The sequence below is a fragment of the Pelecanus crispus genome, chromosome W (genome assembly GCF_030463565.1).
Source record: "Pelecanus crispus isolate bPelCri1 chromosome W, bPelCri1.pri, whole genome shotgun sequence".
Lineage (NCBI taxonomy): Eukaryota > Metazoa > Chordata > Aves > Pelecaniformes > Pelecanidae > Pelecanus > Pelecanus crispus.
This window is the reverse complement of record NC_134675.1, coordinates 2,498,666-2,524,884: the sequence shown is the minus strand read 5'-3', so window position 1 is coordinate 2,524,884 and position 26,219 is coordinate 2,498,666. Positions and strand designations below refer to the sequence as shown.

At 37.5% G+C, this 26,219-nt stretch overlaps 1 protein-coding gene across 2 annotated transcripts in view; it reads right to left on the bottom strand.

Moving 5' to 3' along the window:
* Window positions 1–12,291: 12,291 nt before the first annotated feature.
* Window positions 12,292–26,219, bottom strand: part of LOC142596511 (junction-mediating and -regulatory protein-like) — a 91,700-nt gene continuing 77,772 nt past the window's right edge. For both annotated transcript variants that reach the window (XM_075725652.1, XM_075725653.1), the window contains 4 exons: window positions 19,565–19,651; window positions 16,925–17,020; window positions 15,070–15,622; window positions 12,292–12,599 (listed from right to left, as the gene is read on the bottom strand). In XM_075725652.1, coding sequence (XP_075581767.1) covers window positions 12,292–12,599; window positions 15,070–15,622; window positions 16,925–17,020; window positions 19,565–19,651 — 1,044 coding nt within the window. The remainder of the gene's footprint in view (window positions 12,600–15,069; window positions 15,623–16,924; window positions 17,021–19,564; window positions 19,652–26,219) is intronic.

Below are 26,219 nucleotides of genomic sequence, written 5' to 3'. Positions count from 1 at the left end.
CTGTTTAACGTTTCTTATTGCAAATTGAGATTAAAAGCTAAAGACTTGAAGGGTGTTTTGTTTTGTTTGTTTGTTTGTTTTTCTTCTGTGCAATGGGACAAAGTATTGATTTGGGACTATAACTGCTTTCAAGCATTTAAATGTGTTTTAGTTGTAATAGATGTTAGGTTGTATACAAAGCTAAGCAAAGCATGTCATGGTAGGCAACCTGCAGCTAATGTTTTCCCCAAAAATGTAGCCTGAGTAGACACATTCTTTAGAAAAGTGAGAAAATTTCCTGAACGGAAATTTGCTCTATCAATCAAGCATGTTTAACTAATGCTACCTTTGACTGAGGATGAGTCCTGCACTCTTCCCTTCTCCCATCTTTTCCAGGAAAGGATTAAATGAGTGTAGACATGCTGTGAGTGTCACTCGCTAGCATGCAGCTTTTCTTGATCCTGTCTGCTGGCCATGAGCACTGGAGGAAGTGGCCGAATGACCAGACCTCACAAAGGCAGCTCCAATAGCGCAGTCCAGCCCAGCATGGCCTGTGGCAGGCTGACCCACTGAGTGCAGTTTAATTTAAACATGAGTGACAGAGCAAGGCAGGGTGGGGGGGGTGATGGGACACATAAAAGGCTGTTGCAGAGAGGGTGGAAATAATTTGTTTGGACAGGGGCAGTAGGCAGGACAAAAAGTAATGGCCTTCTGTTTCAGATATTAAGAGAGGCCTTCAGCCAGTAGGCACTGCAATGGATCACTTAGGCTGTGACCTTCCATCAGTAGAAGCCTTCAGGAAACTATTATAGGAATGACATATCTGCTCCTGCAAGAAAGGGATAAGCTATGTGATTTTTATTTTTTAATGCCTATTCAAGACAGGGTTTTTTCTTTTTTTTTTTTTTTTAATATGTCATTAGAAACCAAGAGCAGAGTGCAATGTCTTCTTTGTCAAATTGTTTTTGTAGGGCTCTGTCCACTCGAGCAAGTAGGGGGGAGGGGGGGAGGCCATTGCTTTATGATGCTTCGTATTAATTTGATTCATTAAACATCTGTTGCATTGTTTAAATTGTGCAGTTCACATACATGGCAGTTTAAGCATGCATTGATGATTTTGTATGCTAAGAGCTCAGTTACATTTCTGCTGAAACTTAATGGGATTAAAATAAAGTACTGAGGAAGAAAAATTATAGTTAATATAAATGCTAAATTGCACGATTCTTCTTTTTTTTTCTTATTCCTGTGACTTTCAAACAGTAATATACAGAGGGAATGTGATGCAAATTAGAGAAGTTTAAGATAAAAGAATGACGTAAACAGTGAATTATGTTTGAAAGACCATGAATGTGCTTGGCCTTATATAAGCAATGTGGGGTATAGTGAGATGTCTCAGAGAAGTCAAGTCTGCTGCCTTCTGTGATGAGGAGAAAGTGAAAAGAAGATAATACAGGTGACAGTCTGTGGCACAAGAGTCTCCAACAAACATATCCCACAGACAGCACACAAATATAGTAGGAACAAAGGGAGAAGGCAGCAGATACAGGAACTGATCTTGAATGTAATTTTTGTTTTGTTTTACCAGAGTTTTGGTTGATTAATGAGGAGAGAGTGAACCCCAGCATGAATGCAGACAGGCAGCAGCTGTAACAGCACATATAAGAATCTCTGCCTGTTTTTATCCACCAGCCCTTCCTGTTGTGGCAAGGTTTTGAGGGAGATGTGGCTGTCTTTTACTGAGTTGATGAAAGTCTGAACAGTCAGCATGACAGTGGTGAAGATTTGCATAAAGTTTAGAGAAAGTAACAGAACTGAGAGTCTCAGAGCAAAGGCTGAAAGGGCAGGAAAGCATCTCAGTGGGAATGAGTCAGGTCTACAATTCTGCAGGATGGAAAGTTGGACAGAAACTTGCAGCACTTCTGTGAACAAAGTGGGTTATGTGGCAATACTGCTATAGCTACCTGGTAAGACCTTTGGAATAGTTGTCTGCTATAGTGCAGTTTGTATCAGCAAAGTGATGCTTGTAACAGTTAAACAGTCTACATGATACATCTAAAGTTTAAAGAGGCTATTTTATAGTTAGATTAATTGCATCCCTCCATCCTAAAAGATAAAAACACCATGGCAAAGCTCTATAGCTTTAGACCTAGATAAGCTATCTGTGATGTGAGCATAAAGCTCAGGCTCTGGCAGTGGTGGGGACACACTGGTGGTTTGATGATTCAGAATTGCTGAAGTCCGGGATTCTTATAAGCTCCCTCCTATGGCAGGAAGAGTAAAACCTGTAAAATGGGCTTCTCTCTATGATGGGAAGCAGCAGTAAGAACTGCTGAGAAAAGGAACAGTTCATATGTTTTGGAAAAAGGGATCTGACAAACTCACTTTCCATTTTTACTTCTCTCCCTTCCCTACATCCCATCTGCTGAGTAATAACTGGTGTAACAGAAACAAACCCTACATATACCAATGGTTTCTGTGAAAAAGAGGTGGTGTTTTATTTCTATAAGTTTGAGGACTGTGGCCCAATGAATATTTATTTACAATGTACTTTTCCTTTACATCTCACATGTAACTAACAAGAAAAAAAAATTATGGTTCTACCCATCTCTTATCTTCTATGTGTTGTACAAACATTTAGGCCTTATTCTGAGTAGCATACCACTGCCTTCCAAGTGTGCCTACAGATTTATTCACTAATTTGCAAATCTGATGCATGCATTAAATATACTTCCAACCTGTAGGAATATCCATAAAAGTAATAAAAAAAGCAGCTACTTACCTACTCAAGCCAGCCAATGCCAAAGTAGACACCAGTTAATGGTAGCAAATATTCTTAAACAGAAGTTTGTTCTGCACAGCAGAATGTGTGGAGTCATGCACACCAGGATCACACACGCTGCCGAGGGCACAGTGAAAGCATTAGGAACAGCTCGTGGCTATAAATATAACCCTCTTCTTTCAAAAGAAAAGTCAGTGATAATCAAAGAACTTGCTTTTTTCAAAACACATTTCCTACTTGTTCTGCCACAATCCAAAATTAATAGCATATGCCATTATCACCAGAAGTGAAAAACAATACTAGAAAACCTGAGCCAGACAGGCCTTGGATTTTGGTAAGATACTTTGCAGTATAGGTTTGTACTGCAAATGCAACCTGTGTTTCACATTGCTATTAGAAATGTCGTACCTTTTTCTTGTTTCTCAGAATTATAACTGCACTGAGAAGTTCTTGTTCCATAAATACACATTTATTTTTTTCTTCATGTTAAGGGACCAGCTAGGCATAGAACCTGCCTACATTGACTTACATGCAGTGTAGTTCTTGTACCAGAAACACAGGAGTGAAAGGAAAAAGACACACAGTACAAACATATCTCTGCACACCACGAATATTTTCATAAGTTTTATGTCTAGATAAATAACAACACAAAATGGCTATAGGAGAAACAAAACAAAACAAAACAAACCAGCTGGCAACTCTAGTCTGGGAAATGATTGGTTGTGTATTTTGTGGTATTCCCCCCCCCCCCCCAAAAAAGATAAAACTCTTCAAAACACTCATAAAGATACTTCTAAAATATCTGAGTTCTTCATATACATATTTTTGAAATATTATATTGTACATATACCAAAAAAAGCAAATAGTGGAGAAGTCACATGTTTTTGATTTGAGCTTTTCCATTATCATTACTTGTCTTTTTAAGCGATTGCAGGTGGAGGCTTGTTCTCTCCATGTAATGGTATTGCCACTAGCTAGCTCTAAAAGGGTAGGAGAGTGTAATAAGGGAGCTAAGCTCTTAATATTTCTGGGTTTAAATTTCTACTCTTTTCATAGAGTGTTTTTGTCTTTTGATTAAGAGATGGAAAGTAGGTTTGATTTGTATTTAAGCTCACCTATTCTGCATTATGTAAGAGCAAGATTCTTCTATAATACCTAAATAATTTGTGACTTCGTTTACAAAGATGTTACCTAAATATAATTATTCCCTGCTGCAACATAGCTTAGGCACAACCATCTGCCATTAAGCGATAACAGTTAGGTAGCTTGAGGAGTTAAAAGAATAACAATGGAAACCTAAATGAACAATATATGATTTTTTTTTGTGGGAACCAAACTGCACTAAAAATATTTTTTTAACATTGGTACATATTTAAAGTTAAAATGAGACATTGGTCAAATAAATATTCATTAATAATAATAAAAAAGGAATAATTTTAAAGCACCAAAACTGTGAGTATGATGTTATATTGCATGTACAAGAAGGTGAGTTCAGTACTTTGTGTACAGGTTTAAACTTCTGAGTCATGATATTATAAAACATGAAATACACAACAATAAACTTGCATTGCAGAAAAGCTGCACTGAAGAAAAAAGAGTAAAAGGCAGACAGTTAAAACTTTTTTTTAGCTTTTAGGTATTACTTAGGTTTTTTTTACTTTTATAAACATACTTGTTGCTTAATATATAACATTGAGCATTTTTAGGTATAGTAAATTTGCAGAGTTGTTTACAATAAAATATGCATTTAATATGTCCTTTTGAATATAATGGAGTTAAAGATCTTTCTTAAAGCCAAGCACAATGTGCTAGTGTTTAAGTCTACCAATAATACTTCACAAAGCTAGTGAATGGCAAATTGGTTTTCTTTTGATTATTTCTCATTTATTCAACAGGCTTAAAAAAGAAGTTAGTTTCATTAACCTTTACTGGCTTCATTCATGCAAGACAATCTGCAGCCATCTGTATTTTTTGAGCTTTCATCTTATGATGCTGTGTTTGTATATATGTAAGATGAAATCCAAAACATACAGCAGCCACAGTAACACAGCTGGGAGATGTTATGTGAGCATCCCTAATCCCCAACACCTATTTCCCAATTCAGAAATCAAAAAAATGTTCCTAAAAGAATCTGAGAAATCAAGCCGGTCTATGGCAAACTAATTACTGAATAGGTGACAGTCTCTGGAATAAAATCTCTGCAGAGTTTGGACTATACTCACCAAAATGGCCATCATCCTTCTTACTCTTTCCAAATGGACACACTACTGGTTAATAGCCTTAGATATCAGCTTCAAATAATACTCTACATTAATATTAGGAATTCAGCAGAGTAAAATTCATTGCTTGATCATTTTCCATATTAGAGGTACATCAGCACATTCACATTTGAGAATTGAAAGATGACCTTTTCTGTCAAATTCTGAAGCTCTGGGCCACAGAATATAGAAGACCTGAATCACAATAAAAATACATAAATGTCAGGTTGCAGATTTACCACAGTCAGAGCTGGGAGTTTTGGATTAATAGCCAAACTGAATGGGAAGTGCAAAGAAACATATATACAGCAGCCCCTCCCCAAAATATTCTGGCATGCTCACCCACCCTCAACCTTCCTAAAAATTCTAATTTTAAGTACGTGTATTAGCCAGAAATTAAATATAAATTTATTTTGTAGGAAAAATTTAAATTACAGTATGTTTATAGTTTAAAACCAGCCATTGCTGTACTTTTTACAGCACTGATAGCACTATGTCAATGTGATTACTACACCAAAGAGCAATTTGCAGTCAAGTTTAGGATGAGCTACTGTGTCAGCACTGGTAGCACTGAAATTATGCAACACACTCTCCCAGTAAGGTGCTTCCGTTTACTCCTTTTCTTCGCAAGGAGCTTCACTTGTTAACTTGTTACATTAACTCTGTAGTGCTAAACATAATATATTGTCCATGCTTATGGAATCATTATCAGAAATATATACAGGTAAGTTACATAAGCATTACAATGAAAATAAAATCTGATTACACACATGAGCAAACTTGATTTATAAATTATACTCTTGAAATTCAGTGCAACAAATGGAATAAAGGTAATGTTAGCCAATATTTTCTGCTTCCTCTTCTCAATAAGTTGCATCTTCAATAATGCACCTGTCATTAATATTAGACATTACAGAATATAGTGCTTATACTCAAAATGATTCTTTACAAATAATGTAGTGAAGTATATTGAATTCTATCCCTGATGCAGCAACAAAAGAACACAATACATAATCATACTAATTTATTTTGCAGGTGTCTGGTGTAGGATGCAGACTGTCAGATTTAAAAAAAAAACCAAAAACACCACCACCAAAAAAACCCCAAACAACCAACCTTAAAAGTGATGTTTAAGAAAAATAAAAAAAGCCTTCATCTACCCTGATAGGTAACTTAACTAACACATGAAAACATAGTAAGAAAGTGAATAAAATAAAGACTAGACTACTGGTCATTTTTAAAGGATCTGGAACCTCTGTGAATGAGAGAATGAAATTCAAGTTGATGCAAATTCCATTCCATTGCTGTTTACCTTACATTTTGTTATTTTAGTAGAAATTCAGTGTTTTGTTTCTTGTTCCCACTGATAAAAAGATTTTTCAGTCCTTGGATAATAATTTGTACAGCAAACATTATGCATTCCAACTCTTTTACCTCACTGGATTAGTTATACTAAAACAGCTTTAATTTGAATAAAGAAAGCAAGTTTCTAAAGATGGAAAAAGCCTGAAAAAGCTGATGAACTGCTTAAGATAAATGACTAGAAACAGAACACCACAGCCACCACAATGAAGTCTAGCCACAAATGAAAAATACCAATAATAAGTAGAAAGGTCTTTTTCATGTAGGCTCTCTTTCCTTGCATATGTTTAATAATAAGTGTTTTTTCTGTAGTGATGTTTGCTAAGATTTCTCAAGGACCAACACAATTATTAGAGCTTTTCTCAGCTATGGAAGAACTGATCTCAATGCAGGATTGTCATAATTTCTGTAAGTTTCTTGTGAATATACTTTAAACTTTCCCCATTTGGTGCTCCAGCCATCCCACTGCAAAATTTCACATTACAGAGGATGGGAAGTTTTATGCATTAGCCTGTACATTATATATGCACAATTTTCATAGAAAAGTGGAGGATTATGTGAAATTGTGACATCTAGTGACTCGTGAAAGATTAAAATCTAGGATTTTTTTTTTTAGCAGTATGTGGAAAAAACCCATTTACTTTCCACATTGAAGATGGCAGTTTTGAACTGATATAAACTGCTATGCTCATCATAACTACTTTTTGTGTGCACATAAAATACATGTTCCTATGAGAACTCCATGTCTATAAACTATTATAGGAATCTAAGATTTCAGCTAATATAAAACAGATTAAGGACAGTAATTTTTCTCAATCACGCACATGTTTTCAAGGCAAAGCTGACAGATCATGTGGCAAACAAATCTGAAAACTCTGTAGTACAATACAGCGTGGAGCTATTTAGATAAATCACAACACAGTGGTAAACTGTAGACACAAATGTTGTGCAAGAGGACAATTACACCTGTATTTTAAAATTACACTATTTTTCCTCGGCTTGGAATTTTGCTAGTGTCCCATATGTATACTGTAAGGAATAAAAATGCAGGCTGGAAAATAGGAAAAAATGGACATAAAAGTTGCTCAAACACCACTATTAATTTAGCACTAAGTTTCAGATTAACTGTATAATATGAATTACCATTCTACGTCATAGTTTTGCTTTGTGCTACAGCCAAAAATTTATTTGATTAACTCGGTTTTAAAGTGTGGTGTGACTGGAAGTACAGACAAATGTAGAGCAAAAATACACCACAGCTTATGGTACAGGCAATGTCAAATGATTATGATAAACTTTGAAATTGCTGTTATTGCTGCATGAACACATTACTAGACAGCTTACAACCACACCATGTAATTCGGGGTTCAGAGAAGCGGTTTAAGGAAAAAAAACCCAAACCAAACAAAAAAACAAACATTGTGTAGTTTTAGGTCCTTGGAAAGCCAGTATCAAGTGTTTCATAGAGCTGATCTCAGGACAGAAGAATACAGACATGACAACTAATACACACAGCAAAATTGATACAACTCTACAATAATGTTGCTCACAGGTGCTTTGAAAATGAATGTTCACTAACTTCATAAATAAGGCAACAAGGTTAAGAAAATGCCTGTCAATAGCAAGGGTAAAGTGACATCCTTTTGAGATGTTTGATAGAGCTTTAATTTCAGGACAGCCACAGCAAAACAGCTGAAGGGTCCAACAGCTGAGGTTCCTTTAGGTTACATAGCCTACTGCTAAGGTAAGTTCTCCTGTTCCTATTTATAAAAGTAAATGGCAAGACATGAAATCTCCTGTTATAAAAGTTAACACAGTACGTAATCTATTACATGACAGCAGCAATGCATAACTCCACTTAAAAAAAGAAAATAGAAATCCACATAGTAGTTTGTCTTTCACAAGAGGAATGGTGAATGGAACATGCTACACAAAGGACAGGGACTGTGTATTTCTCAAACACAGCACATGTCATGCTAGTAAAAATTCAGTTTTCTTAGAACTGCAATAGGCTGACTTTACTGTAATATCACATGGAGTTTCTAGATGGTACAAGGCTATTTGTATTTCTGTACTGACATAACTCTTAGTACTGTGATATCATAAGAGTAGCTCCCTGCAGCCATTAGTCACAAAGTTTAGGATTACTTCTAAGTATTCACTGCAGAGGAAGTTGTAACTCTCCTTTAAGAAAAAAAAAGTCAGGATCAAAAGGGATTTTTTTTTTTTCCAGCCAATAGGCTTTTGGGTATGAAATACAAGTATTTTTGCAGCCACTAAAGGCAATAATAAAAAAACAGCAAGAGAAGCATGGTTTTCACAACTGAAGTATCAGTATGTATAAGTGTTTTGATCTTTTTTAAAGGCGGCTATTTACAGTAATCAAATGCTATTTTAAACCAAAAGAGAAAAATAATTTAAAGTATGAAATTACAAAAAATTGCTTCTTATAACAAATAATAAAGTATAATGAACTTGGTTCAGCATAGCTAAATATTATTTTAAAAAAGCATGAAAATGTCTAAAAAGGTGTAAGACTATAAATAACCTAAAAAGGTGCTGCAGTATGTCTTGCTAAATGTAAAATGCTGGAAGCAAACATGTTCTTGAACATGTACTGAATTCAACTCTTATTTCTCATTATGCTGTAGTAACTTGTTATTTTTCATACTGGCATACACTTCTTCAAACTAAGAAGAAAAAAAAAAATTTTAGTTGCACATTACTGAATTTCAGCTACTGTAGTGCAACTAGGAATTCTGCTCATTCTGGAACATCACACTGCTACATAGCAAGCTTCTCTATGAGGAGCTATTTAATTGGTTTTTCAAGCAGATGATATATTCAGTGCAGTGAAAGGGAGGTTTTATAGCTGGTTTGATGTCTCAGCTGAATCCCAAAGTTACTCTAACAGCAAGTATTGTCCCAACTCAAAATGCTCCCCTCACTTAACTGGCCACACATTACTAATGCAAATATAAAAAAGTGCTTAAGATCAGACATTCTTGATTATATAAAACGCACATCTGAACAACTTAGCTTTCTGCCCAAAACAGAATTTTTGGAACAAAATAAAGAAAGAAGTGACCTGAAAATTAACATTTCAGGCCATTTTTTCCACGTACTGAATCATTTGCCAAAAGAAAGACTATTTTTGCCAAAGAAAGCCTCCTGTGGAATTGATGGTCAAAACTGCTGGCTCTGAATTTTCAGAAATGAAGAGGAAAAGTAATCTCCAACTGGGGTTTCTTTTCTCACTTCAGTGGCTGCGAATCACCTGTTTGGAGGGGGGGAGGGAAAGAACATCTGAAAAGCTAAATGGCTGTACGAATACTCTCTGATCAACATATTCGGCAATTCCAACATGCAGTACTGAGCAGTGTCTTTAAAAGCCTTGATTCTCTTTGCTCCCAGGGTAATGACACTTTAACTCTGGAGCCAGGACACACAGAGTATGACCAAGTCTTTTTTTGCCTTTTGGTATTATTGGCAATGAACACAGATTAGAGCTTGAAGAGGCCCGAAATACTGGATTAGAAGACTATGGAGAGCAAAAGCTCGCTTCTTCACCCAGTTACATTGTCCATCACTCCCAGGAACCCAGGGTTCGCATTACTTACGGTACTCTAAATGCACTATAGTGATTTATGTGTACATACACATAGATAGGCTTGGGATACTTTTGCTAACCAATAATCTTCTGTTTTTTCATACAGAAGTTACTGCACCTTTATACTGCTTGTTCAGCTGTACTTCAGATACACAGAATGCCTCAACATTTTTGTACGTGGGTTAAAGTGTCTGTAAGGAAGGAACTGCTCTTAAAAAAAAAAAAAAAAAAAGAAAAAAGTTAGTCATAACTTTTAGGTTAGTTGTAACTTTAACGTTTAGGGGGTCCACCAACTAGATTAAAAAAATTCAAAGTCACTCTTAGATAAATTCCATAGTGTTAAAGAGTATTCTTGCTAAATAATGCAAACAAGATCCCAAAGAATAAGTTAGGTTTACTAAAACCATAAAGTCAAGTTTAAATTTGCTCAGTTATCTAGGAAATTAAAAGAGACTAATTGCACTGAGAAAGCCAAGTAAATTCCAAGGCATTTCTTTTTTTATAGTTATCACTTGATTTCTGAAGGGCTGTGGTAGTGGGAGTTTTCAGTATGCAAATAACAGAAAAAGTTAGATCCAAGCAAAATTATTCTCACTTTGAGTTTCAGCAAGAGTTAAGTACACCTCTACTCCTGGATTTTCAACTCCAAAACTAACAGTACATTTGGTATAGAAGGAGCATGCCACAATTAAACAGTTTTAAATCATTAGTGTGGCCAATGGCTAGTTCATAAAGAAATAAAGGCGACGTTTATTTTCCTTTTTAAAAAAAATTTAAATATAATTATTTGAAAATAGCATACCAATGGAACAGTTTGAGACACATCATCATCAGCAGATGATGTGCTAAGTCACCATCACTTTTTAAACAGCTGTAGTACTTTATCAATAGTCACTCTCCAGCTATGGTAATAACTAACAAGGATAGAATTGCCTGATTGTAAACATCCAAAAAGGTTATCTTTTTTCTACTGCTAGTTGTGTTGCAAGGATTATAAATATTTATCTTCCATAGTCTTGAAATAGCCTTTGATTTTTAATTAAATTTTTAAATTCTTTGGAGATTTTCATACCTCTCTCTTCTCCAAATGTTAAATACTTGCAAATAAGTTTAATGGGACCTTTTATTCAGACTTAAGTTCATCCATATGCCAGTAGCAGAAAAGAACCACCACAGAAGAATAGTGCTGTATAGTGGTGTTGTAATCAAGAATCTCTTTGTGCTACTGATGCAGCCTTAATTTTGAAAACTAATCTCTTGCCAATTTCTGGTTTGTTCTGAAATCATAGAATCATAGAATCGTTTAGGTTGGAAAAGACCTTTAAAATCATCCAGTCCAACCATTAACCCACACTACCAAGTCCACACTAAACCAATTAAGGGTAGACTAGACTAAACCATGTCCCAGAGTGCCACCTCTGCCCATTTTTTTGAACACTTCCAGGGATGGGGACTCCACCACCTCTCTGGGCAGCCTGTTCCAATGCTTGATTACCCTTTCCATGAAGAAATTTCTCCTAATTTCCAGCCTAAACCTCCCCTGGCGCAGCTTGAGCCCATTTCCTCTCGTCCTATCACTAACTACTTGGGAGAATCATTAAATTCATCTGCTGAAGTCTAATATCTGTACTTTCAGGCACTGTAGCTTAGTATAATGCAAGTTCATGGGATTCATATGAGTAGCAGAAGTATAAATTATATTTGTATATTTACTGTTTATAGTCTAGAAATTCAGTTAAGTCAGAGTGTTTACAGATTGAAACCAAGCTATCAAAGAGTCAGTCACACAGGGTAACCAATGAGATTTCAATGTGTTCAGCAGTCAAATCTAATCATCCTTCACTTGGAGCTATTCAGTCTGAAGTGATAAACATGCTAAATTTTTACAAGGCCAGAAGTAATTAGAAAATAAGTATAGGGTGTGTCCAAGAGAGATTGTGCTGCTTTGTTACTTAAAAGCTTTTTAAAGCATTTTGGTAAGCTGCAAACAGTCCCTTCAAATTTACTAAATAAAATAGAGCTTTTTATAGGAGCAGTCCTGTCACTATTCAGCAAACGTATTCAAACAATAAGAGGCTAAGATGTTGCCTAAAAAAAGTTTTCCTTACTATAAACTTTAAATTCCTTTGAAAAGTCAGTGATACTAAATTCACATGTGCATGTTTTACCACGTTGGATGTCAGACAGTTTAGTCCCATTCATACTAAGTCTCCTAGAATGCATAACCTGAGGCTTAGCATCTATTGCTATACAAAAGGTGTTGAAGAAATATTTTTTTTCTTAAAATGTAGGTTAATTACAGGTTAATTTTCCCAGTCTGTGCAAGGCAAACTCTCCTCTTCATCCTCTGATTCAGGTGATGCTTCCTTAATTCGTCGCAAAGCTTCATGGATGCTCCTTGTCAGAGGGTCAGTATCAGGCAGAACTGTAAAGGATTCTCTCAAAACATTTTTCTGCACTTTCTTCAGTTTCACCCCTTTCCTGATCTGTGCCAAGATGTTATTGCTATCATCTTCATTGGGAAAAGGAGGGAGACTTCTCTGCTCAACTTTTCTTAAGTGAAAGGTGCCACGCTTCAAAGAAGCCAGCACTTCATCCATTGGGGAACTCACTGCAGAAAAATCAAAAGACCTTCAGTATTATTTTTACTAAATTTATTCAGTCTTCTTTTGTATTTCCTAAAGACCAAAAAGTAGCCACATGCAATTAATGTGTTAGTCCCATATGATAAGTATAAATGAGACTAGTATTTTCAATTTTATTATTCTGTAGCTCTATTATTGTTTTAGCCTCCAAATTTATCTCCCCTATTACCAGGTCAAAACTGGATTACACAGACAATTATAATTTCTGAAACCAAGTAACCTCCTATCAGGCAGATAGCAGAACTTTTTGAACAAGATGGCTTTCCTGTTTGCACTCAAGAAAATCAAAACAGCTGCAATGAATCCAACACAATGAAAGTGTATATTACATTATATTTCTTGACTTTGAAACACAGGTAATGAGTATGCAGCTTAAGTACTGGACTGTGCAGTCACAGAAATGCAAGCATAGAGGAGAGCCTACATTCTCAGCACTTGCATTTCGTGGCTGAGTTTACCTACTGTATGACTATTACTACATGCCAGTGAGGGAAGCAGCAGTAGAGTCAACTGCAACAGCATACATTTTCCTGCTCCTCTGGATTCATGTATGTATCAGCACCTAGTCACAGCGTGCCTATATAAATTCCCTTCCTTTATAATTAATGAAAACAGAGAAGTAAGAGTTAATACTTTATCACAAATCCTTCCTTTATCACCAATTTGAAACTAGTTCTCTGCAGAAATAAAAATCAGGCTTTGGCTCTTTGAAGAGCTACAAGTAGGTAAGATCTCTATGTCAGAGAATGCAATATAATAAAGTACAACAGTCCAAAATAGCTCCCACACACTAGCACATACAACGTGCAGCACATAATCAATAGATGAATATCCTTCTCCAATTTTTTTGTATATTTGTATATTTTTGTATATTTTTAAAACCTGTTTTGCATTTTTGAGTGGACTTTGTCCATCAAACTAATGGTCCAGACATTTGGAATAGACACGAGGAAAAGAGAGAAATAAAAGAAGAAAACAGGACTGCACATTTGAAGGAGGAAGGAAGGATTGTAAAATACTCATCTGTCAGAGAGACAAATTTCTGAAGCCACTTAGAGACTTGGAACATCTCAGGGAATACAGAGCAGCAGGTAGAGTGCTGCTGCAGATATTAATGATACTCTTAAGAGGGAGGATATAATTTGATTTTATATTTGTCATTTTATGATGTATAATCAAATTGCACACACAATACATGTTTTATATAAAATTGAAAAATAAAATGGGTATCAGAAAAATAAACAATAGGACTACAGAAAAATAAACATGGAGCACAGCAGCATCAAAATTGATAATGAACTTAAGACACTGTACCTGCAACTTGCAAGACTTGTAAGAGCTTAAAAATTCTATAACTATTCAGTTGCTTCAAGGTTTTTCAGTCATTTAAGGACAATTCTAGAAGAAATACTCCTTGTTTCTGCCTGATAGATGAAAACAGTTCTATTTTTGATTTTATCTGGATGAGGGAAAATGCCAATTGAGGGATGTTTTCTGTAGTTGTAACTAACAGAGCCACATAGAACTTTTAATAAAAGGTTATTACAATCATATTACAGTAGTGTGAACCAAGGCCCACCTGAGGTAGTTTTTCTCAGTGACTTCCAGTAAAACAGTTCAGCTGAGCGCTTTTGAAAATCCCATCTCTGATTTTCAAATAAAAGCTTTGCTCTAATATAGCATGTTTCATCCAAACATCAAGATTATTTTGTTCAAATGTGGCTGCCATTCTCCCCATTTTATATATGGGATAAAGGATAAACAGTTAAAAACAAGTAGCACAGAACCACAGTGAAGTTGTAACATTTCCCAGCTCAGCCCTGTGCTCTATTCACTTGCCTCAGTTTCCAAAGAAGTTTTTGATTTTTTAACTATTTATTAACATGCTTTGCTGAATGTTTATAGATTTAATTCTCAGTTGTGGTTAAATGTATATATTCTTACTTGGCTCTCAAGGGGACTTGAGAGTTTGTGGATTTTTGTATGAAAATTTGAATAAACCTTGAAGAAAGCATTCTCAAGGTTTCCTATGTCCCGAAACAAGCATTCATTTTACTAGGTCATAAATTATGTAAAATTCTGTTATTAAAAAAACCCACTGCATCCTCAGGTCAAGCATATATTTGCAGTGCTAGTTGTAAACAAGATAGAAAAAAAGAATCTCTTAGGCAACGTTTAGCTCCATTTTCCAGCTATTCTAACATGGTATATCATAGGATCAGTTTCACAAGTGTTTTCTGTCTAAATGAACAAGTATACCACATGCTGTCATACAGGTCCTAACATTTGAATTGCCAACATTTGTCAACTGAAAAAGATTTAACAACTTTTCCATTAATAATTATAAATACATCACAGCATACACTTCCCTATATAGCAATTCAAAAGAGGAATTGATGTGCATTACAATTAAATACACAGAAATGAAAACATTACCTCTCCTCCTGTGTAAACCCTCTAGATCACTGGTCTTCTTAAGCTGCTTCTTGGCACTGACGAGCTGACTGCTGTCAAAGAGATGTGCTGTTGGCACACTGGAAGAGTGCTGGACTCCCTTCTCCCCACTCTGATGTTTAACAAAGCTGTCGCTTTTCTCTAAGAATTTGGTGTCATCTTCCTTGGAGGGCAAAGGTGGAAGCAGAGGTGGAGGTGATGGAGGCAAAGGGGGTGGAAGCGGTACTACAGTAACAGCCTCTGGTTGAAGCTCATTATTGGTGAGTGGAGAAGTACTAACATGAGGCAGTTCAGAGGTAACACCATCAGGAGGTAACGAGATACCTTGAAGTTTTTCTAAGCTTGTGGATTCCTGCACTTGCAAAGGCTGAACTGCATTTTCCAATTCCACCTCTTCACTTTTCTCTTGGATTTGTATGGTTGCTGGCAAAGATTGAGGCTGATCTACACAGGACACTGAGCTGGCTGCACATTTTCTTCTTGCATGAGCCAGTCGTAGTCTGGTTGATTTAAGTATTACTTGCCCAGGGTACCGCTAAAGTGAAGAAGTTATTTACAGTTAGATAAGTACATACAACACACTATTTTAGATACTAAGTACTCGTCATTAGGGTTTGCCTTTCTGACAAGTAGAATTCATCTACTGTTTTCATTCATTTTGCTCTGGGCATAAAAACAAAGCAAATATATCCTCACCTTTATGCAAAAATGATCTATTTTCTTAATTTTTATTCTTGGTTAAGCCATAATTTACATGTGATTTGTTTAGTCAGGGATACACATGGGTTAAAGTTAGGATTTCACTAAGAACCAGATTGTACATTTGAAACTGTTTTTTCTGAAAATTAAAATTCAAAATTCCCTCTTGCTTCCCTTTTCTAAAACTGGTCAGTGGCATGCTCTGCAGCAAAGTCCTCTCTGACCTAATATGCTGGCCTTAGATGTGAATCATACTGCTTAAAAAGGTATCTCTTGAAAACATCAAACATTTTGAGAATTTCCAGAGTGTTTTTAATTTAGTTCTTAAATTTGCTGCTTCAATATCTGTCTTTTCAAATTAGCTTCATCCATAGCCATTTTTATGCAAAAGTAAAAAATGCTTCTGAAATGCAGGTCTAAAACATTTTAGACAATTGTGGCAGGCCTAAAGCAATAGAGATCATATCAATATAAATGTGCTCATACATAAAGTCAGTTCATTAACAGGTGCTGGCTAAAATAAGTAAATTTGCTTTAATTTACAAAAGCTATGCAATTCAAAAGCCTTGTAAACAATAAGGATATGAAGAGTGTACTGCTAAGCAAGACAGCTTTCCAGTAAAGAAACTTCTCATACCTATATTTTTTTATGTATTCAGCAAAACAAAACAACAAAAAAAAGTCTTCACCAATTAATACAGTCTCTGTTTTCTTGCACTTTCATCCTCTCCTTATTCTCTCCCCTTCATTCCATCTTCTATCCATTTTCTGATACTTACATTGTAATAGGAAGGGGCAGATATTGGCAGGTGTTATTGCAATCAGTGGCAGTAGGGGTATGTGAGATGATAATGGTCTTTGTGGGAAATACAATTTAGATTATACTTTTCGGAAAGTTTGCTATGTGTCTTGTCACAATGTGTAGATGTGACAGCAAACAGAAGCTTATTATGGCACTGGGAACGCAATGGCCAGAGAAATTCTCTACCACCAATGCCATATTTTGTTGTAAATTTTCCAAAGAACAGTTAACTATAAAATGACAGAGAATAACTAATAGCATAGTATAGTCCTGGAATGAGTGAAAATTTCTTTTGCAAAAGAAATTGGTGGAAACAGAAGAAGAGTTATTCTTTACCTGTTTAAACATGCGAAGTCTGTCCAGTGTTTTCTGTCGTTCCTGACTAACCCAGGAGCTTTTTCTTTCCTCTTCATCTTGTAGTTGATCTCCCTTCTGAGAAAATATATGGAAAACATGTAAATATTACATCTAATGCTATGGTTAGCATCATAAAAAAAAATATTGAATTAAAATAACTCTTCTACTAATTGTTAGGAATTACCTAACAATCTACTTCTCAAATAAACATGTTTCTGACCTTCAAAACTTTGCCTTTGTCTTCCCCTTAAAAAAATATTATGCATTTCATGTTTTATAACCTTGAAGAAATGCAAAGCTCGATAAAGAAAGATTTCAATCTGGAACTGGAGCACTTGAAGACTGGAACATTTTACCTTGAAAGATGATAAATAACTAGAGACGTAAAAGAATATTATACTGAAAAAAAATCCCATAAATTTTAAATTCTAAAATTTAGCCAGACAGCAAACCAGTATCCATTTTCTCTCATTCCAAAACCAAAATGACAGTTCAAATTGCAAGGTTGCACATTCAAAACAAGTCATATTAAAATTTTTACAGTGCAAGAAAGCACAGAACTCAGTGCCACAAAGTTTTGAAGTCAATATTGAGCAAATTAAGTAAACGTTTTCATTATAATTTAAACTAGTAAACTAGAGTTTTGTATTTAATTAACTTAAGCTGTCATTATTTAATCCAACTTGATTTTCTGTAATCTTTAAATAAAGGTTTGAAGCTCTTCCTTGCAGCTAAGACAGTTATATTTTTTCTTGTTTGGGGATCTTACCTCAGTGAAAACACACATTTGGATCCACCTCCTTTAAATAATCATCCATTTTCACAAAGCTTCAGCAAAGTTACTACATCTTTGAAACAAACCACTACGGTTCAGTCAAATTTATTGAAAGTGGACACTAGTTATCAGATGGCAAAAGTCACTGTATACATAAGTTCAGAAGTTATCAGGAAAAGTGATAGAACAGGTGACTATAAAGAAAACCTCCTGAGCAGAAACAGCAGTTTTAATTCTTAAAAGACTGACAGCATTAAGTATTACTTTTAAAAGATGATGATGATCATCATTAAAAAAAATTATGTCCTTTATAAAGGGCTAACTCCTGTGATTTCAAGGGAGATAAGTACAGATGCGGTAGGAAGAGAAGGACATGTCTGAAAAATGGTAAAGACAGGAAACAGAAAAAGGAGAAGAGGACTAGAAGCATGTGGTGAAAAGAAAATAACTGAGCAATGGGGCAAAGAAGTTAAAACAAGCATAAAGAAAAGATTATAGCAAGAAGAAAGGATAGTTCTCCTACCACCACACCTGCATGTTCCATATGCAGTCAGGTCAAACTTTTCCTGAAGCAGTCTCAAACTCAAGGGGTTTTTTTGTTTGTTTTGGGTTTGGTTATTGGGGACGGGGGGGAAGTGGGGTGTTTTGGTTTGGGGGTTGCTGGGGGGATTTGTTTTTAAATAAGAATAGTGAAATTGCAATTCTTATTTGGTTTCAGGTTTGGACACATTTGAGGTTATCTTTTCAAAATTCTTCATGAAAACCAGTAGCTAAAAACCTATTTTACAATAATAGCAGAAATTTTCAGTCAAATTATTAACAGAAAAAAAAAGACCAAAAAATTAGCATAAGGTTCTTTATAAAGTGCAAGCAGGCAATGCCATGAAGTAAATAATGAAAAAGCCCTGTAGTGTTTCAGATGCAAAAAAGTCTTTCAGCTTTGTCGTCTTATTTTTAAGAGCGATAAATGGACTGCAATCTACATGGCAAGTTCCTTTTCCTTACTGTAAGAACTGAAAAAAAAATAATCTATTTTTCAAACTTCCTGAAAGAGTACACCAATACGTGCAGTCTTTCACAAGTAGCCTTTTCATAAAATAAATTATACAGCTGAATTCCTGGACAAATGTATCAATGTTAAAAATGTATAAGGATGAAACAGAATCACTTTTGCTAATCTAATTGAAGCCTGAATTAAAAATACTTGGATTTCAATGCATCTTTGTCAGTGATCTTTATTAAATATTGATACTATATCAGCTCCCAAGACCTAGCCCAGTATTTGAATATTCTTTAAGATAAAGTCTATCACTAGATAAAGTCTAACACAACAGTTAGACTAGCTAACCTATTCTCTGTGATGAGACTGTGCAGAGAATCATGGAACATACAGCTAGAACTACATACTTTATACAACACAATTCAAGTGATTTCTTTTGTAGAGTACAGAAAAATAACAAACAAGCTTATTAAGATTCAAGAATAAATGTGTATGGTTTCTTTACTCATTTCAGCATATCTGATACTGTACTCAGATGTCCAGAATCATCTATGTGCACATGATAACAAACTGCATGCAGCCTAACCCTAGCAGTAATCACTTAGATTGTGAACCTAGTATTAATGAACTGTTTTATTTGCTTGGGTTTAATCTCATCCTAACACAGCTATATACTCCCCCTTACCAGCATAATATGATACAGAAATCCATGGTCCATATGTCAAGGATACACACCATCTTTTTAAAACAGCTATCACTCCGAATGTTCTACTAATTAATGTATAATGAGGAATGCAAGCTATTAATTAAAGGCTAAACTCAACAGCAGGAAACTCAAACTTACTAGCTGAACAGTATGGTGCATTTTGTATTCCTCCTCACTCTGGTGATATTGCTGGATCTTTTCATTATGCTTTGTGATACAGACCTCCTGTAGAGACATAAAATGTTATCTATAAAATATAAATTTCAAATATCAATTTACAGTGTATAATGTCACATTTAGCAAACAGCACTAAGAATTAGAAAAATATAAATTACAAAGCCCATCTCAGACAAGCTAATTTAACCAAGCTAATTTAACTTACAATAAAACCATAAAATGGAAACAAAACTAAGACAAACAAACCCAAACCTATTACTTTTAACTGTCAAAAGAATATACACAAGTAACAGCTGCTTGAAAAGTTTATTCTACAATACCAGTACAAAAGTGGCAAGAAATACCGATTTGTCAAATACTTCATAAAACCGTTGTGCAACTCCATGTATTTGTATACATGGATAATAACTAACTTTCAACTATACTACATATATCTGTTTAGGCAGCTTCCCAATTACAAGTATCAGTTCATCTTTTGCATGTACAATTTGCAAGCACAAACATTAATAAAGTTGTTACAATTTTATGCATGCACAAGCAGGTTCACTTCTTATACCAAGTTCATGTCTGTAATGACTGGTTTAAAAGCAAGCATTTCTTACATTGCCTGCGAATAAGAACAGGTTAAAAAGAAAACAGGACATGTTACAATAGATGACAGGAAGAAGCATGACACTCAAGATAGATTATATAAAAATAACTGAATCAAGTATCAGTTGCAAAGAACAGGCATGTGCAGGAATTTATAGTAGCGAAGAGACAGACAAGCTCATAGGAAAATACTGAGGGCCAGGAAATCAGACAGTATGGGCAATGAAATTAGGCCTGGTACAAGCACCAGACAGAACTAGAACAAGGTCAGATGTGCAGTTAGAAACAGGACTCATGGCTGTGTAAGAGGGGGCAGTGTTAGGAAACAGTTTGGAGCATGACTGCAGCTAGAACGCCAAAGTGATGGGCTTTCCAGGCATCAGTCACCTTGACTTACTGGGTGGAGCCAGACAGGAGCTTTGCTGTTGCAAGCATTGCTTGGGGCAGCTGATGAAGTATCAGCCATCAAACAAGATACTAGAGTAGTGGTAGAAAGACACAAAAAACAAGGAGGGGAGGGATAAAAAAGCCCACAATTTTGGACACTGGGAACTGCAGAAAAAGCTACGTTCTCCTAAAAGCTATGGACATACTGTGATCAGGGTTCCCGTATAGGAAAGAAAAAACATGCTGTCTTTAATGTTTCTAAACAGTAAGACCATCAATTTTGCTACCATATACAGGTAATGCTCCAACAAGAGCACAAGTTTCTGTAGAAATACTGTCCCAGCTTCATCAGAAGGGGGTGTGTGTGTAAATCTAAATATATCAAAACTCTGCTGAGTTTAGAAGGTCAAAGAAAGAGTACCCCCCACTGATAAACATGACTGGCAAACTGGTAACAATGGATGAGGAGAAGGCTGAGGTACTCAACAACTTCTTTGCTTCAGTCTTCACCAGCAACCTCTCTCCTCGCCCCTCCCAAAACGATGGACCAAAAGATGGGGAGCAGGGGGGTAAAGCCCCTCCCACTGTAAGGGAAGATCAGGTTCGAGACCACCTGAGGAACCTCAATGTACACAAGTCTATGGGACCTGATGAGATGCACCCCAGAGTCCTGAGGGAATTGGCTGATGTAGTTGCCAAGCCACTCTCCATGATATTTGAAAAGTCATGGCAGTCAGGTGAAGTCCCTGGTGACTGGAAAAAGGGGAATATTGTGCCCATTTTTAAAAAGGGAAGAAAGGAGGACCCTGGGAACTACCGACCTGTCAGCCTCACCTCTGTGCCTGGGAAGATCATGGAACAGATCCTCCTAGAAGCTATGCTCAAGCACATGGAGGACAGGGAGGTGATTTGAGACAGCCAGCACGGCTTCACCAAGGGCAAGTCCTGCCTGACCAACCTAGTGGCCTTCTATGAAGGAGTGACTGCATCAGTGGACAAGGGAAAAGCAATGGATGTCACCTACTCGGATTTCTGTAAAGCGTTTGACACAGTCCCCCACAACATCCTTCTCTCTAAATTGGGGAGATATGGGTTTGATGGGTGGACTGTTCGGTGGATAAGGAATTGGCTGGATGGTCGCATCCAGAGGGTCGTGGTCAATGGCTCGATGTCCACATGGAGACCGGTGACAAGTGGGGTCCCTCAGGGGTCTGTACTGGGACCGGTGCTGTTTAACATCTTCATCAATGACATAGACAGTGGGATCGAGTGCACCCGCAGCAAGTTTGCAGATGACACCAAGCTGAGAGGTCAGGTTGACACGCCTGAGGGATGGGATGCCATCCAGAGGGACCTGGACAAGCTCAAGAAGTGGGCCCATCTGAACCTCATGAGGTTCAACAAGGCCAAGTGCAGGGTCCTGCACCTAGGTGGGGGCAACCCCCAATATCAATACAGGCTGGGGGATGAAGGGATTGAGAGCAGCCCTGCGGAGAAGGACTTGGGGGTACTGGTGGATGAAAAAATGGACATGAGCCAGCAACATGTGCTCACAGCCCAGAAAGCCAAGCGTATCCTGGGCTGCATCAAAAGAAGTGTGGCCAGCAGGTCGAGGGAGGGGATTCTGCCCCTCTGCTCTGCTCTGGTGACACCCCACCTGGAGTACAGCGTCCAGCTCTGGGGCCCTCAGCACAAGAAGGACATGGACCTGCTGGAGCGGGTCCAGAAGAGGGCCACCAAAATGACCCGAGGGCTGGAGCACCTCTCCTATGAGGCCAGGCTGAGAGAGTTGGGATTGTTCAGCCTGGAGAAGAGAAGGCTGCGGGGAGACCTTATTGCGGCCTTCCAGTACTTAAAGGGGGCCTATAGGAAAGATGGGGGCAATCTTTTTAACAAGGCCTGTTGTGACAGGACAAGGAATAACGGATTTAAACTAAAGAAGAATAGATTTAGACTAGACATTAGAAAGTTTTTTTACAATGAGGGTGGTGAGGCACTGGCACAGGTTGCCCAGAGAGGTAGTGGAGGCCCCATCCCTGGCAACATTCAAGGTCAGGTTGGACGGGGCTGTGAGCACCCTGATCTGGTTAAAGCTGTCCCTGTCACTGCAGGGGGTTGGGCTGGATGGCCTCTAAAGGTCCCTTCCCACCCAAAGCATTCTATGATTCTATGATTCCTTCTCAGCACTGGGAAAGCAGGAGCATTATGTCCAGTTAGAGCCACACTTCAAGAAAGATGTTGACCAACTTCATAACTATTTTTTCAAAGATATTTTTCTAGATGCCTTCTACATTTTTTTTTTTTACCTTGACTCTTTGCTATAAATTTAGCTCCCTAATAAAACAGCTGTTTGTTTCATATGATAACCTCATTAATACTACTGTGCAGCCAGCAGGGGGTAGACCGGGATAACAATAGAGAGATATTGTGCATGAAAAATCCATAACTAGCTTTCAAGAAATAAGAAAAACAATGAGACTGCTATTAAAATCTTATTTTTGAATAACTCACTCGGTCATCAACACAAAGGAACACCAGGAAATGATTGCTTAACAAATGCAAGTAGGTTTGTATAAAAAAAAAAAAAAAAAAGAGAGAATAAAGAGTTTATACTCATGTCAGTACAGTGAAAGAACATCAACCTCAGTAAAACCATACATTTAAAAAATGCTGGCTCAGTAACTCAGAATCACAACTGAAAGAGGTTTCTAACAAACCTTTAGCAAAAGTTTCTAAATAAAGGTTTGGTACAATTATTTGACAACATTATTAAAAAATAAAAGCATCAACTGCAAAAACAGGGAAAGAATTTCTGAAAAAAAATGAAAAGACACTATAGTCACAGAAGTTTATATTTATATTTCTCATGGTTTAGCCCCAGCCAGCAACTAAGCACCACGCAGCCGCTCGCTCACTCCCCCACCCCGATGGGATGGGGGAGAGAATCGGAGGAGTAAGAGTGAGAAACACTCCTGGGGTGAGATAAGAACAGTTTAATAATTGAAATAAAGTAAAATACTAATGAAAATAATAACAATATAATAATAATAGTAATAATAATATCCAAAGCAAGTGATGCACAATGCAATTGCTCACCACCCACCGACCGATACCCAGACAGTTCCCAAGCAGCGATCGCTGCTCCCCGGCCAACCCCCCCCAGTTTCTATACTGCCCATGACGCCGTATGGTATGGAATAGCCCTTGGGGCAGTTGGGATCAACTATTCTGGCTGTGCCCCCTCCCAGTTTCTTGTGCACCTGGCAGAGCATGGGAAGCTGAAAAGTCCTTGACTGGCATAAGCAGTACTGAGCAACAACTAAACCATCAGTGTGTTATCAGCATTCTTCTCATCCTAAATCCAAAACACAGCACTATGCCTGCTACTAGGAAGAAAATGAACTCTGTCCCAGCTGAAACCAAGACAATATTACATAAAATCTTATTCTACACACAGTAATTGATTCCCTTTCACTGCGTTATCTCCTCAACAGACAAGATTTTCAAATACCCAGATGATCAAACTACCTCCTCCAAAAAATAAAAACCAACAACAGAGAAGTGTTTCTTTTTGCTTTCTTAATCATGATATGTGCTGCTAGAGAGGAGGCATTCTCCTAAGGGAATCTTCAGTTGTGAGGAGGAGAAGTAGTGGTGGTGTCAGGAACACAATCTGAAAATTATTAAGCAGACTCTCATCTCAGTTCAGCGATAAATGTTTCTTAACTAAGTACTGCTTATGCCAGTCAAGGACTTTTCAGCTTCCCATGCTCTGCCAGGGGCACAAGAAACTGGGAGGGGGCACAGCCAGAATAGTTGATCCAAAATGCCCCAAGGGCTATTCCATACCATGTGATGTCATGGGCAGTATAGAAACTGGGGGGGGGGGGTGGCGGCCAGGGAGCAGTGATCGCTGCTCGGGAACTGTCTGGGTATCGGTCGGTGGGTGGTGAGCAATTGCATTGTGCATCACTTGCTTTGGATATTATTATTATTATTATTATTATTATTATTATTATTATTATTATTATATTGTTACTATTATCATTACTATTTTACTTTATTTCAATTATTAAACTGTTCTTATCTCACCCCAGGAGTGTTTCTCACTCTTACTCCTCCAATTCTCTCCCCCATCCCACCGGGGCAGGGGGAGTGAGCGAGCAGCTGTGTGGTGCTGAGCTGCTGGCTGGGGCTGAACCCCGACATTTCCCCAAGTCGAGTCTGTTTTGCCCATGACGGTAATTGCTGAGTGATCTCCCTGTCCTTATCTTGACCCATGAGCCTTCTGGTATATTTTTCTCCCCCTGTCCAGCTGAGGATGGGGAGCGATAGAGCGGCTTGGTGGGCACCTGGCGTCCAGCCAAGGCCAACCCACCACATAAGCTTAGTAGGGCTCTGCATTATTCAGCAGTATTAAGAGCAGCTACAGTAAATACCTCTAACATAAATATCCATCAAAATGGCTACGTTCTTTTCTCCCCAACAAGTGCTGCAAAATGGCACACAACAACTTATTCTGCCTATTCTTTTTGCTCAAATCTAAATCTTTGATTTCCTCCTGCAAGTTTAAATATATGTTAACTAAATCTGTGATTTCTTTAGTAGCTGAAAGCTATGTATCTCACTGCAGCACTCAGCTGCAGATAATGATACTGTCCTGGTTTCGGCTGGGATAGAGTTAATTTTCTTCCTAGCAGCAGGCATAGTGCTGTGTTTTGGATTTAGTAGGAGAAGAATGTTGATAACACGCTGATGTTTTTAGTTGTTGCTGAGTACTGCTTATGCTAGTCAAGGACTTTTTCAGCTTCCCATGCTCTGCCAGGCGCACAAGAAACTGGGAGGGGGCACAGCCAGAATAGTTGATCCAAACTGACCAAAGGGCTATTCCATACCATATGACGTCATGCTCAGTATATAAACTGGGGGGGGGTGGCCAGGGAGCAGCGATCGCTGCTCGGGAACTGTCTGGGGATCGGTCGGCGGGTGGTGAGCAATTGCATTGTGCATCACTTGCTTCGTGTATCATTATTATTATTATCATTATTATACTGTTACTATTAGCATTACTATTTTCCTTTATTTCAATTATTAAACTGTTCTTATCTCAACCCAGGAGTGTTTCTCCCTCTTACTCCTCCGATTCTCTCCCCCATCCCATCGGGGTAGGGGGAGTGAGCGAGCGGCTGCGTGGTGCTTAGTTGCTGGCTGGGGCTAAACCACGACAACTGGGCAATGAAATCAGTAGAGAGCTGGAACTAGTTCGAAGAGCGTTGTGATGTCCATGCTGTGACGACCAGCAGTGAAGTTCCACACAGAAACATTACCTCGGGTCCTGAAAGCAGTATAGCCACATTCTTCCAGCACAGCGTTGAGCAGGCATGACTATATTACACCCGCACGCAGACCCAGATGAGCATTACTACCATATACATCTCTGCATCATGTCTCTGTGCACAAGTAGGCATGCTGCAACTAGCATTGCAGCCTAGAACAACTAATTCCTTCAGCTTAAACAAGTTATTTTATCATAGCATAACCTGGAAACAAATGAGCTAGTTGAAGGTGACTAGCTAATTATATAAATAAGAAGGTATGCTAAAAAAATAAAATCTCTGCTCCTGCTTCAGGGTCGCTT